This window comes from Hibiscus syriacus, unplaced genomic scaffold (genome assembly GCF_006381635.1).
Source record: "Hibiscus syriacus cultivar Baekdansim isolate YM2019G1 unplaced genomic scaffold, ASM638163v2 tig00111151_pilon, whole genome shotgun sequence".
Taxonomy (NCBI): domain Eukaryota; kingdom Viridiplantae; phylum Streptophyta; class Magnoliopsida; order Malvales; family Malvaceae; genus Hibiscus; species Hibiscus syriacus.
The window spans coordinates 1,615,985-1,631,103 of NW_024062999.1; the positions used below are offsets into that span (position 1 = coordinate 1,615,985).

Below are 15,119 nucleotides of genomic sequence, written 5' to 3' on the forward strand. Positions count from 1 at the left end.
AGACATAAATAAGATACTAAGTCAGAGACATATAGAGGCATCGGCTCCCAAAATTAATGTTTTTATTAACCCTTTAATGAAGGGATGAATTGTACTTTTAAAATTTAAAATAATTGTTTGATTTAAATCATTTTAAAATAAATTTACAAATTTAGTCCAAAAAAATTATAATTTTATCTTATTGTCTTACTAAATTTTAGAAAAATTGTAGAAATTAATTTAATGTGGACATGGAAGCAGCATTTCGCGGTAAAAGTTCATGAAAGTGAATTATTTTATTAGTTAATCTGATTTTAATTTTATAAAATTTAAATAAAATTTAATCCCCACATCTTAATTACAACAACTCAATCTCTTTTTTTTTCCCTTCAATTTTCTTTAGTCTTTCCCTCTTACCAAACACAAATTAAGAGATCAATTCTACATGTAAATGGCACATAGAAAACTTGACATTTATGGCTTCAATCCCATGTAATAGAACTGTATCTTTGGGGGGTATAACGTTTTCTGGTCCAATAGTGCAGCCCAAATTTTTTTTTGCGAAATAAGATACATACATTTTTATTTTGGGATCTACGACATATTTTACGGTGCATGAAACTCATCACGTTTAGAAAATGAGTTTGAATAAAAAAAATTATTCAAACCTTTTACTTTATGTGATAAATTTTAATTAAAAATTTATATTTTAATGAAACTCGTCGCGTCGAGATGATGAGTTTAAAATTTTATTTTTTTAAAACATGTCACCTCAACGTTACAAGTTACATGAACATTATAAAAAATATCGTAGATTCCAAAATAAGAACCCAGATACCCTAATAGGCTAAATAAAAAACCCGGATGACCTAACGGGCAAAAAAAAAACCGGGTATAACTGTCGTCTTATCCATTAAAGAAACCCCGTCTTTCTCTTACTACGTCTACAATCAATAAGGTTCCACCAGGCGTTCAATTCTCATTGGTCCATTTGTACCCCTATATAACCACCTTTCAGTAACGGTATTTTCTTCTCCCCAAATTTCCCGCTACACAACACAACATAAAGAAATCAAGAAAATGAGAGATTAACGGAAGAAACTAAAATCAAAAAGAAAAAGAGAAGAAATCAAAATCAAAGAATTATTGGAGCATTCATCCGAGGAAGACAATGGGCGCAGAGGCAGTTGCTGCTACAGGAGGAGTAGAGGCACAGAAGAAGAACAGAATTCAAGTGTCCAACACTAAAAAACCTCTCTTTTTCTATGTTAATCTTGCCAAAGTAAGGCTTTTTTGATCTTTTTTATTTTATTTTAATCTCATTTGTTTCATGCAAAAACGCTTTTTTGATCTGGGTTTTTGTTTTTATGTTTTTGATTGATCCATTTTATTACATTGTTTCTTTTTTGGACTTCTATTTCTCGATGTGACAATGCGAAAATCGATGATTGAATAGTCGATCTCATCCGGATTTTTTTTCGTTCTTTTCGAAAGTACCAGGACTCAGCAGAAAGCTTTCAAATGGTTCTGAGCTTTGAGAGCTTTTCTCATTATACTTGTGTCTCAATAATGTATTCTGTCACCTTTCCTGTATGTGAAAAGTCAAGGAGCTTATGCATCCTGATACTTAAACTGCACCAAGTGTATTTGAATCGATGTTGTTCGACTTGATCTGACCGGTTTTACGAACAACTTTGTTATACGGTTTTAACAATGGATTTGGCAAGTTGAAGCTGGTATCCATGATTATATGGTATGGAAATAGATGTGGAAATCAGACATGAAATGGAGACACTTTATATGTTTCTGCGGTCAAATTTTATCTGTTTTTTTTCTTATTTCCTTATACAGAAATTAGCTACTATAGCAGTATTAGGTTTTTAAATGCAATTTGTTCTTTTTGGTTCGATCTTTCCTTTAGTTTGTCCATCTTAATGTGTATGGATGATCACGTTCAAGCTATGCTACATGTTTCAGTTTTGTTTTCCTTTTGATGCAGAGATACATTCAGCAGCATAATGAGGTTGAGCTTTCTGCCTTGGGCATGGGTACATTCCTCAGTTTTGTTGCTCTGAATTGTGAACTTTAAACTATGAACCCTGTTATCTCGATCTTTGTAATAAAGTTTCCACCTATTTACGTTTCTCGGCATTGGAAACGATTCATTTTCAAGATGCTTCCTGATTTTCGCCATCAAATTGTAATGCAGCAATCACTACTGTTGTTACTATTGCTGAGATCTTAAAGAATAATGGACTGGCTATTGAGAAGAGTAAGAATCTCGATCTCTTAATCCGAAAAAGCTTTCCATCCTTGACGAGCATGAATAATTCGATACTGATTGTTTATGGAACAAAGCAGAAGTTTCAACATCCACGGTCAACATGAAAGACGAGAACAAAGGGCGTGCCATCCTAAAAGCCAAGGTGGGTTTATATTCTTACAGTATATATATATATATTGATTCTGAATTTGGTTGGTGAATTCATTCTGATCTCTACTTGCTTTCTGTTTTAGATCGAAATCGTGTTGGCGAAGTCCGACAAGTTCGACATGCTGATGAATGCTTCCAATGCGGCACCGGAGACCGATACCAAAAGCAAGGAATGACAATTTAGTGAAGCAAAATGTTTGATGTTCATTGTTGTAGTTCAATGTTCAATGTTCAAACTTGTGGATTAGTTAAATGCTTAAGAGAGTAGAGAGTGACAACTTCTATAGAATGATATAACAATGAGCAGTTTCCAGTTGTATGCTTATCTCTATTCTCTGTATGGAGGGATCATCTATGATATTATATTGTTTCTTTTCTGGACTTGTATTTCTCAATGTGGAAACACGAAAATCGATGACTGAATAGTCAATCTCACCCGAAATTTTCTTTCATTTCTATAGTATCAGTTTCTCATTTGTGTCGAACGCATATGCAGAAGGGGTATACAGTGTTTGATCCAACACTCTCCGATCAAGTCCGGGTTACATGGTTGATGCCTAATTCTTACCAATCTGTTTGATGAAAATGAAGATGTATAGATATGAAATATGCAATTTGATTCTGTTCTACATCTGTAATCAGGACCCTGAACCGAATGCCAAAGCCCGAAGAGGTTCTTCGGGTTAGAGATACTTTAGACAGATCTTTTCTGTATGTGAAAACTCAAGGAACTTATGCATCATGTTACTTAAACTATGTACACTACATGCTTACTTGAATTTGATTGTTCGACTTGATTTGGCCGGTTTTATGAACGAGTTCATATGCGGTTTTAACAATGGATTTGGTAAGTTGAAGCTGGTATCCATGATTACATGGTATGTCAATAGATGTGGAAATCATACATGAAATGGAGGCACATTATATGTTCCTGCAGTCAAATTTAAACTGTCCTTTTTCATTTCCTGATACAGAAATCAGCTATTATAGCAGTGTTAGTTTTTAAAAAGCATTTCTTGGCTCTCTAACCTTACTGAGGTTACGATACAGTACCGATTCAATACATTCTTTAGAATTGCCCTGTCGCCGTCGTCTGCAGCCTCTCTAAGCATTGGATTTCGAGTTCTTTGGTATGCTTGCATGATGATGATCATGCAACCTATCGTTTCTACACTTTCTGAACTCCACAAGTACTGTACTTTGCTTGTTTCAGTCATATCGAACCCATCGAACATATCATGTTTCTTTTCCGTAGTTAAAATCTTCCGATTACGAGTCACAGTCCATTGCTTGCGGTGAATGCTGTCTACATGGTAGAATCTGCTATGAAAATGATGCAGATGGCCTGCTCTGTTGTTACCATTGCAAAACTTGTGTCCCCTACATGTTTGTTCCACGGCTGTGTGGAGCATATATCAACATAGGTCTTGCCCCCTAATTTTTGAACTTAAATACATCATAGGTCCCTAGTTTTTTGAAGTTAGATAATTTAATCCTTCTCAATATTTGATCCTAATTCCGTACATTCTTATCTCTAGTTTTCTTCGTTACCATTTTTCATATTTCCTACCAAACAAAGGTGCCCAACATATGGCGCCTAACTTTTTTTTTGGTTCAATTTGGGACGAACGTTTCATTATGTAACTCACTTTGGTGCCTGGCCGTGACGAGCCATTAAGGTGGGCCGTTAAATGCCACCTGACATGGGTATAATAGTAAAAAAAACGGATTTTCTAATTAAAATAGTAATAAATTAATTAATTGAAATTTAAAAAAAAAAAGAGAAAAAAACATTTTTGCCTTTAACTCTAAATCATTTTCCCTCTCTTCCCCTTCCTTCTCTTCCCCGTCAGTTTCTTCCCATTCTTCTCCACCCTTTTTCTGGAAAAAAAAGGAAAATTATTGGTGCATTTCAGTTTTATTGTTGAAGAACTTCAAATGATAAACATGGTTTATTATAAATTCATGTTCAAACTTATAAATATTTAAATTAATTTATATAATATAATAAAATCATGTTCACTAAATAAATTATTTAATGAAATTAAATAATTTTTTATTATTAAGATTTATAATATAAATATTATAATTAATATAGAAATTAAATTTATTAATTTAATTATCATAACTAACAATTTATTTTAACTTTTAAAATGTAATCATATTAATTATCATAGTTTATTATAAATTCAAAATCTCACAACTTCATTAATTGTAACTCATAAGTCAGTTAAGTATCAGATCAGTTCAATAACAAGTTGAATCATTTACAAGTTGAATCAATTACAAGTCAAGTTCATAGCAGGTCGAGTAATACCAGTTATTTACCAGGTTAATCTTGGGTTCGAGATCATATTAGTCGGATGCAAGTCGGGTTTGGTTATCATATTATCGGTTCAATTCAGTTTCAAGACATTCTCAGATCATAAACAGGTTAAGATCCACAATTTTCAGGTCCAACTCGGGTTCAAGTCAACACTAGTTCCGACTCGAACCGGTTTTGGATCACCACCGCTCGGGTCACAAACAATTTTGACTCAAATCGGTTTCAGTCAGTTTTGCAGGTCAGTTTTTTACATCCCTAATCTTCATTATTGAAAAACGATTGAACATATTCATACATGATCAAAACACACTTCCATCCAATTTTCAATAAATTACACAAACTTCAAATGCAACTAATTAGGATACATCAATTATACATGCTATTCATTTTAAATATTTATATAGATCTTAACATTATATAATCAACTACAAACACTAATTAAGCATGCTATTGTTTTCCCATCGAACTACATACGCTTAGTAGCCCAAAACAAATAGATCTTGTTACCAATATGCTCCAGCTTTCCATAGCAAGCATGCCTCCATGATATGATGAAAAACAGGGGAGCCACCACTCTCCAAAACCCCATTACAAACCCAACAACCATGCTCGCATAAAACCCATTTATCTTACTTCTCCCACTGCTCCCTCCGTTCTTCGTAGCATCAATCGGAACACCTTCAGTGCTGCGGCTTTTACTCACAGGCAGCCCGCAGAGATGATTGGCCATGAAGAAAGAGTTGTCAAAGCTTTGAAGCTGAGTGGATGTTGGGATTTGTCCTGTCAGGTTGTTGTAGAACACGTTGAAGTGAGTCAAGAAGTTCAAATTGGAGAAACTTGAAGGGATTTCACTATGCAAATGATTCATCGACAAATCAAGTGATTCATTCAACTCCATGTTGCCAATGATGTCTGGTATATTTCCTGTTAGAAGATTCCCTGACAAATTAAATGACAATAGCCCAATGAGACTTCCAAGTTCTTCTGGAATCTCTTCTATAAAAATATTAGCTGAAAGGTCTATGCTGGTAACAAGTCTAGTGTTGTACTGTGTTCATTTTCTCTTCCTTTTAGCACCAATGATGCACCCATCAAATAATCATGGTAATAATCAAGCTGCCACTCTGGATGGTAGTAGTAATTACTTTGTTTTTCTTTAGTGGCCATTGCAATTAAATTTCTAAAACAATTTGGAATAGCTCCTGAAATGTTGTTATGGGCAACGTCCAAATTCTGAAGATATTGAAGAGCACAAATCATATGAGGAATATGCCCATCAAAGTTTTGAGAGCTTATCACCCATCCATGTCAGTATTCTTTCACTGAAATGATTTTCACTGAGATCAAGAATAACCAAACCCCTACAGTTTTGCAATGTGGAGGGTAATTCTCCAAACATGCTATTGTTCCGAACGTTTAGCATTTCAAGACTTGCATCTCCCAAAGAAGATGGGATTCTTCCTGTCAAATTGTTGTTTCCCAAATTTAAGATCACCAAGTCCTGCCAACGATTCCAGCAATCCGGAATTTCTCCAGAGAGAAGATTCGTATCGATGCCCTATCGACAATGGAGTGGGACCAGAGATGTTGTTTCCAGCAATGTACAGAGAGTTGGCTATATGCCATACTTAATGACTCTAAGCTATCCAATCCCTTTTCACTTGGATTGACCATGCTTGACGCGGTAACCGACGTAAATTCCGAAGAGTAAATCCGTTTCTATGCTCCGAAGAATTTGAGTCATAACTATTACCCAAGGCTGCCTAAATCAACTTCATTTTCAGGTTTAATTTCAATTTCTTTATTTTATTTAATATAATTTCTTCATTTTCTTTATAATCTTTATTTTAGTTTAATTTTCCCAAAACCCCTCGTTTCTTTTACTTTCCAGGCAAACACGCCAAAGGTCCTCAATCAAAGAAGCGAAGCAAATCATTAGTCTCCTTAATCCCTGTGAAATCGACCCTATTTCTATGTACTATTCCATCTAATTTCTTTATTTATTATTTAATTTTTTTATTAGAGAAGAAAAGAAATTATTTGACGCAAAGACGATGTGCGTAACCTACCTAGAACCTTGTTTGGAATTATAACAAACCCATGTCCGTCATTTAGGCTTAGGACATGCTCATGATTATTACTTAGGTTTAGGTCATTCTCACGATCATGATTTGGATTTTTGAACCGAGAAGAGGATGTTGACCGCAGTAATGGGCATGATAACGAGTTAGGTATGGATAAAAAAACCAGACCATGGTGACAATAAGTTAGCTTTATCTGAGAACAATGAGTTGATTGTTTCTGCAAACCAAGAGCTCGATGATAGTCTGGCATTGGCTGTGGGTGACAGCCAGGATATGGTAATTGATCCTGCCCAAGATTTACAGCACTCTTAGTCCATAGATGATAATTAGTCTTCCTCATGTTCGGAATTGAAATCCGAGTTATGATCTCGGATGTCAAAAGCTTTGGTAGGGCGTTGAAGGATACAACTATTGCCCTTCACTTTGAAATGCAGAACCATACATGAGACTCAAGGCATTGCTCATCTTGGCCATCAACAAGCCTCTGTGCAGTGGGTGGCAAACACTATGGAACAAAGATTAAGGGGAGAAACCTAATTACAAGCCTAAGGAGATATCGGAAGAGATTCACCGGGTTCATGGAATCACCTTATCTTTCAAGCAAGCCTGGAGCGTATCACGGCTGCTATGTGTGGATCTTTCAAGTAAAGGTATCGCTTACTCCCTCAATATTGTGAACGGATCAAGCGGACAAATCGTGGGAGTATTGCATTTGTCTATGCAAAGTTGGAAACCCAACTGATAACAGTTTCCAACCTCTTTTCATATCATTTCAGGCCTCCACTTATGGTTTTCTGAATGCTCTGGCATTTGGTGTTGATGATGAAGAGAACGATGAGAACTGACATATGGTTTCTCCCTACACTTCATAACCTGCTTGAAATAATACGAAAAATATGCCAAGGCTTACAATTTTGTCAGACAGACAGAAGGGAGTTGCAGATGGTGTTGAAGCAAATTTCAAGATATCATTCACAGTGGCGGATCCAGAAAGTTAAAAATAGGGTCTAAAATTTTAATTTTTTTTCCTTTTTACTTAACATACTAAATTAAATTTAATCAATTTTCTAAAATAATGGGATGCACTTGACCTCTATAGGAGTTTAGTGCATCCGCCTCATTCACCCACCCAAATCACTTAAACCGCCCGGTCGGTCGACAATGGAGGAAGCGAGTTTGAGGAGAAAATCGTGGCCATGAGAAGCGAGTTGTGCATTGAGCCGTAAAGTTCGAATTCTTTAAATATGTTAACGAATTATCATTCATTCGATTTACGAAGACATGTAAAACACCAACATAACAAATGATTATCCATTTCGACAATCTAAAAGGTTTGGATGTAAATCAAAGTAACCTAAACAAATTTACGGTAACTCAGTTATGCCATTAAATTAATCAAAAATTTAATAATTGAGCTTGTTGAAATAACTCCATGGAAGACTCGTCCATTCCATAACGCAGTCAACACGGTTTTGCGATTTTCTGTCAATTTAGTGGGTTTTTAAAGGCTTAATTCCCAAATAAGTGTCCAAACTATATATTTTGTGGCAAATTGGTGCCTACGGTATTTTTGACCCATTCAGGTGTCTAGCGTTACAAACGTGACCACTTTAGGTGTCCGGACGTCAACTGTGTTAATTTTCTCCGTTAAGTGACACGCGTCAAAATATGATAATTTTAAATTTTTTTTAAAAATATATTAAAATTATTATTATATTTATAAAAAACCCTAATTTCTTTTAAATTACAAAAAAGCCTCAAAATCTATAAACCTAACACTAACCCACCACTTGCCCCCTTTCCGGCCAAGACTATTGCCACCGACGTAGTCCTTGCCATCATCTTTGTTATATGCCACAGTAGTTGTCGTTGATTCGCCTTCTAAGTCACGTGGGATCGCGATTTTCATTATAGAGTTTATGTGGTATAAAAACATCAATTTGTTGCCTATTGGCCATCGACCGGTCATGATTTCATAAGAGTTTTAGTCGTCAGGGGGAGGGGATGTCGAGTGGAGCTTCTTCGACGGCAAAAGTCGGTGGTCGACGTGGGTTTAGTGGTTAAAATGAAGGTTTTCAAAGTTTTAGGGTTATTTTGAAATTTATGTGTTTTCTCTTTTAAAAAATATATAATTTTTTAATTTTATATAAAAAAATTAAAATTATCAAATTGTGACACATGTCACTTAAGGAAGAAATTTAACGGTGTTGACGACCGGACACCTAAAATGATCACGTTTATAACGTTAAAAACCTTAATGACCCAAAAAAATAACATAAACACCTATTCACACAAAAATATGGTTTTAGCATTTATTTGAGAATTAAACCTTCTAAAAACATTCAAATTTCAGTTGGTTTAACTGTCAAATCAATGGAAAAAGCCGAATTTTCTTTGTAACCTCAACTAATCGTCATTGGTCGGTGTTTCCCTCAACGCTTTCCGCCATTGGTTGGTCACTTAATTTCTTCTCCAACCAATCATCATCACCACTAAAAAATTACCATTTTTATTTCAACAAAAGTTTTACAGCTACCCCTTTTCCATTGATCGTCCATAGCAAATAACAATATACTTAACAATGAAGAGAAATTTTCTTTCCCCCCCCCTTTTTTCTCTTGGGGGTTTATTAATAAAAATTGAACCTTTTGCTCTGGGTTTTTGACAGTGAATTATTTATGGGTTCTTTTCCTTTACTTTCGGCTTTTGGTATTTTATGAATCAGCAGCCGACTTTGTGTGGGTGTGGTCTTTGTCGGCTGTTTATTTTTTTCTTCTGTTTTCCCTTTATAAAAAAAATACAAAAAAAAAAACGTGAAGACAACGTGCACACTTTGTTGTTACCTCTTCCATTTGTTCTCATATATAATAAACTACTTTAACTTTTGTTTTCTTTTGTTTCAATAAGTGTTTGATGAGTTTCATTCATTGTAACGAATTTGAAGACGGGTCACTTCGATCAGACGATTTTCCTCTGAATTTTCAGTGATCTTTTCTGGGTTTTCTTCCCTGAGTTAATCACATAAACGGGTCAGCTTTCGCGCGCTCTCTCTCTTTTTTTGCCTTGGAAATATCATAGTTTGACTTGCATATGTAATTCAGTTTTTGTTCTTGAATGATCTTAATATGATCAAGTTAGATTCAGCTTCTAGTCTTTCTGGTTGATGAATTTTGATTAGGTCTTGTGAGTTTTGACTGAAAGTTTACTTACACCTTTTTTGTTAAGCTTCTGATTTAGGCTTTTTATGTTGTGAATTGGGATCTTTTATTTGGTGTATTCATTGTTATGAGAAATTCGCTTTTCTTGTTCTTGACATAAGAATTTACTTCATTAATTTGTTCTTTGAGATTTGTTTGTGACAACTATGACTATTTATCCTGTTTTGGAATTGTGTTTATCCACTATCTCTTGAATGCATAGATCTTCTATGAGAATCGGTTTCGAGCTTTTTAATAAATGGCATAGAAACATCATTCATGATGTTGTTGCAGAGAATTTTATCCCATGGATTTATGTTTCCACTTGTGTGTCCTTTAGCATCTAGGTTGCAATCACTTTGTTTCACTTAGCTGAAATAATTGCTTGTATTTGTTCATTTCAAGAACTTTTGGCTCTTTATCGCCATTGAATTTAATAAACGGCACAGAATCGGTTTCGAGTATTTTTAATAAACAGCATAGAAACATCATTCATGATGTTGTTGCAGAGAATTATATTCCATGGATGTATGTCACCACTTGTGTGTCCTTTGGCATCTACTCTGCAATTACTTTGTTTCACTTAACTGAAAGATTTGCCTGTATTTGTTCTTTTAAGTGAATTTTAATAAACGGCACAGAATCGGTTTCGACTATTTATAATCAACGCACAGAAACATCACGCATGATGTTGTAGCACAGAATTTTATGTCATAGATGTATGTCTCCACTTGTGTGTCCTTTGGCATCTAAGTTACAATCACTTTGTTTCACTTAGCTGGAAGATTTGATTGTATTTGTTCATTTCAAGAACTTTTGGCTCTTCATTTCTGTTGAATTTTAATAAAGGACACAGAATCAGTTTCAAGTATTTTTAATAAATGGTACAGAAACATCATGCATGACGTTGCAGAGAATTTTATGTCATAGATGTATGTCTCCACTTGTTTTTCCTTTGGCATCTAAGTTGCATTCACTTTGTTTCCCTAAGCCGAAAGATCTGCTTATATTTGTTCATTTCAAGAACTTTTGGCTCTTCATTCCTGTTGAATTTTAGCTAGTTCGGTGTCAGCCGGATGTTACCTTTTCTGCAATATTTTCTCTTATCTCTGTCGATTTTTTGTTTTTGTTGTTGGCAGCGTTCGATCTAGCCTTGGACTATTGATTTCATTTTGGGAGTATTGGACTTTGATTCATTTGAAGCAGTTAAATACCTTGTCCTGAAGTTACATAATCTTCTAGGACATGGGTAGAGGGGGAACTTCATCTGTTAACTCGGAGAAAATCTCCCATCGGTTTAGAATGGCTCTATCGTCAGCCTTTTTCGAATGGCTGTTGCTTTTTATGATCTTTATTGATGCTATAGTTTCATTCCTGATAAAAAAATTTGCTCATAAATGTAAATTGCAAACACCTTGTTTGCTATGCTCGAGGCTTGATCATATTTTCGGGAAAGAGAAACGGAAGTTTTATTGGGACCTTGTATGCAATGATCATAAGTTGGAGATTTCATCCTTGGTTTACTGTCATTCTCATAAGAAGCTTGTTGATGTTCAAGGAATGTGTGAAAGTTGCCTTTTCTCATTTGCTAAAATAAATAAGTCTAATGCGGAAACCTACCGATTGTTGGTCGGTAAGTTGGGGGAAGATTTTGATTGTAGTCTCGAGGAGGATCGCTCACTTGAGAATCATAAACTTGGATGTTCGACTCAAAGGCGTTGTTCTTGTTGTAATGAGCCATGGATGCCAAAAGGCTATGCCAAAACATCGATGCAAACACGATCAGTTGTGTTTCCAGCTTCTGAATTTGATAAACCTTTGCCGGTTTCCGTTGAACATGGTAAGTATGAGCAGAACAGAAGTGGCAATGTGTCTGTTTCGGTAGAAGATATACATCAGAGAAAAAACTGGTCCGATCCTTTATCTCATGTATCATATTCGGAGCTTAAGGTTGCTTCTGATTTGGAATCTGAAGTGAATAGTGCTGGCGGGGAGGAAGATGATGTAATTATCCGAACTCATCATCTAGAAAGAGATCTTGTTGATCAACATGTGCAGCCAGAGTCTCAAACTTTTACTTTGTCCGACGATTTTCCTTCAGAGAAATTCGTGGATCCCATTTCTGCACTTAAGCCTCCTGTATTCATTTCACAACCAGAACCGGAGTCAACCATCATTGAAGAGCCTCTTAACACTGTATCAGTGGAATCTACTGATTCAAACCACATGGCTTGGAGGAACTTAATTTGGAGCAAGCCAGTTGCAAAATCGAGCCATCCGCTTCTTCTAAGCTTATTTCTCTTGATGACGTCCCTTTATCGTCAAAAGACGGGGAAGCTTCTATCGATGTGCCAATAGAAATGAATCTTGGTTCCCTTGATAAGGACTCTCCATTGTCAAATCCTGGTGAAGTTCCTATTCAAGTGTCTGAAGAGAGTAAGCTTATTTCCCTTGATTTTCTTCCTTCGTCGCTAGTCAACAATGAAACTCTGGTCGAAGTACTCAAGGAGAGCAAACACCATACCATTGGTGATGAAACTCTGGTCGAAGTACCCAAGGAGAGCAAGCATATCGACAATGAAACTCTGGTTGAAGTACCCAAGGACAGCAAACACAATACCATTGGTGATGAAAATCCGGTCGAAGTACCCAAGGAGAGCAAGCATATAGACAATGAAACTCTAGTCGAAGTACCCAAGGAGAGCAAACACAATACCATTGGCGATGAAACACCAGTCGAAGTACCCAAGGAGATCAAGCATATTGCCATCGACGATGTTTTTCCATCAAATGCCGTTGCATCTTCTGTTGAAGGATTAAAAGAGAATAGTAAGTTGAACTTTGTAGAAATACCCGTCCTAGTTCTCTATCAGCTGCTGTGACACCCTTGATAACTTTCATTTCATGGTTATTCTGCCAATAGGTGTTATCGGAACTGTTGAAGTTGCGAAGATATCTGAGGCGAAGTGCGAAGATAACCACGCATCAACAGAACAACCACTTCCGGTACCCGAATCAGCGGTGGAAGAAAATCAAGTCACTACTGGCACTAGCATCCAGGCACTCAATTCGTTGGACCTAAGTGATGCATATAAGCTAGCAGTAGGTAGTAAAGGAAGACAATTATCTGGTTTGCTTTTTGAACAATGGATTGGAAGAGATTCTTCTAGACTTAGTGAAGATCTAAAGGTGTTATTGTCACAATTATCTTCTCGAGGAATGGATCAATTGATGAACGATGGAAGTCCTCGGATCGCTGCAAGTCCTAAGATTTCTGTAAGTCCGAGGATATCTATAAATAGTGATGATTTAAAAGCATCAGATTCTTCAGCATTTAACGGAATAGAGATGCTTCAGAGGAGGGTCTCACTGGAGAGAAATGAGTCTGGTTTGTCTATAGATGGAAGCATTGTTAGTGAAATCGAAGGCGAAAGTGTGGTTGATCGGCTAAAACGTCAGGCCGAGCACGACAGGAAGTTATTGAGCGCTTTGTACAAGGAATTGGAAGAAGAAAGAAGCGCGTCCGCAGTGGCTACAAATCAAGCAATGGCCATGATTACTCGACTGCAGGAAGAGAAGGCGACGCTGCAAATGGAAGCCTTGCAGCACCTGAGGATGATGGAAGAACAAGCCGAGTATGACATGGAAGCGTTACAAAACACAAACGACCTTCTTGCGGACAAAGAGAAAGAGATTCAAGATCTCGAAGCCGAGCTGGAGTTCTACAGGATGAAGTTCCCCGATGAGTTAATGCCAGATGACACAGAGGATCATTCAGAAGCTACTGGCATTGAAGAAAACGCAAGCTTACGTACAGAGCCAGCGACTGGAAAACCAAACATCGGCGCCATCGACGAAGAAACTGATCAATTGTTCGATGTCACAGACAAGGTCACCATGAAGAATCAATTGTCTGGACATGAACAAGGGTACCATGATGAAGAACTCATTCCTTGACGCTTTACTTAAAAACACCATAAAAGTGAGTACTTTGATTTTTATCAGTTGTTTTCTCCTTGGACAGAACATAATATATAGGACATGATTTCAAATACTATTGCAGAGCTTGTGTGACATCTTCATGTCATGTCTGTCTGTAAATAGCTAGCCTGACATGTTCCGCATACCATCAAAAATGGAGTTGGTGAGGGTTTCTTTTTTTTGCAATATGAGTTTGAAGATTGAATCATTCCTCTTTTTCTCTTGATTTTTTTTTCATTTTCAGCTAAATTTACTGGTTTGTTTGAGTGATTGGATTTTGTACAAGGTTGTGTGCGTCAATTGTAAAGTCAAGTTTGATATAATGAAATCAGCCCAATAATGTTGGAATAAATTAAATTCGGTTTAATTTTGTTCGGACCAGATCGGATCTAGTTCAGTGTACGGTGAATCGAATAGGGTCGGGTCGAGTCATTATTGGATCGGTTGTTTTCTTGTTCGGATCAATATTGGATCAGATCAATATCGGGTCGGGTTAATACCATATAGGTTGATTTTTGGGTCGGGTTAATATCGGATCGGTTGATTTTCGGTTTAGGTTAACCTTTAGATCATGTCAATTCAGGTTGAATTGGTTATGAGTCTAATCAAAATCAAGTATATATATAATAATGATATATACTTATAAAAATATGTCTTCTTATTTGTTAATTTTATCATTTAGGTTAAATTTCAATTCTCAATCATTCAATATTTTAAATTAAACCATCATTTAGAGATGATAAATCGATAATTTGACATAAATACGATCCTATAATACGTGTTAGATTTTGTTATCAAAATTTTATATTGATTTTGTTATCAAAATTTTATATTGATCTCGTACAAAAATTTATAACGAGAACTATTTAATAAATAAATAATTTTTTAGTAAAAATTTTATTTCCAATTATAAATTTAATATTTTATTAAATTTTAAAAAATAATAAATAACTTTATTTGTTAAGTTTTAGTTGTAACATAAGTAAACTTTATATTATTTTTATTATAAATATAATTATTCTTTTGTTTTAGTTATTTTCTATTATTTTATTGTAAATCTAATATTTTTATAACAAGTAAGATAAATAAATTTTATTTATTACTGTTTTTAATCTTAC

At 35.5% G+C, this 15,119-nt stretch overlaps 1 protein-coding gene, 1 long non-coding RNA gene and 1 pseudogene across 2 annotated transcripts; all 3 read left to right on the forward strand.

Moving 5' to 3' along the window:
* Positions 1-1,061: 1,061 nt before the first annotated feature.
* On the forward strand, positions 1,062-2,761 carry LOC120154842 (uncharacterized protein At2g34160-like). Its single transcript, XM_039166490.1, has 5 exons — positions 1,062-1,261; positions 1,979-2,027; positions 2,189-2,251; positions 2,341-2,405; positions 2,497-2,761. Exons 1-5 carry the CDS (start codon positions 1,151-1,153, stop codon positions 2,587-2,589), a joined length of 381 nt encoding a protein of 126 aa, XP_039022421.1. The 5' UTR covers positions 1,062-1,150; the 3' UTR covers positions 2,590-2,761.
* A 489-nt stretch (positions 2,762-3,250) lies between these two features.
* LOC120154843 lies at positions 3,251-14,209 on the forward strand. The gene is made up of 3 exons (XR_005518912.1): positions 3,251-3,260; positions 7,753-7,758; positions 14,026-14,209. It is a non-coding gene; the product is annotated as an uncharacterized LOC120154843 (long non-coding RNA).
* Positions 9,638-14,018, forward strand: LOC120154841 (annotated as a pseudogene).
* Positions 14,210-15,119: the final 910 nt, after the last annotated feature.

Bases quoted from the DNA above. Each gene is read 5' to 3' on its own strand.
- LOC120154842 (XM_039166490.1), top strand. From the start codon at position 1,151: ATGGGCGCAGAGGCAGTTGCTGCTACAGGAGGAGTAGAGGCACAGAAG. The intron at 2,028-2,188 runs GTACATTCCTCA...ATTGTAATGCAG, and splicing joins GCTTTCTGCCTTGGGCATGG to CAATCACTACTGTTGTTACT. The intron at 2,406-2,496 runs GTGGGTTTATAT...TTTCTGTTTTAG, and splicing joins GTGCCATCCTAAAAGCCAAG to ATCGAAATCGTGTTGGCGAA.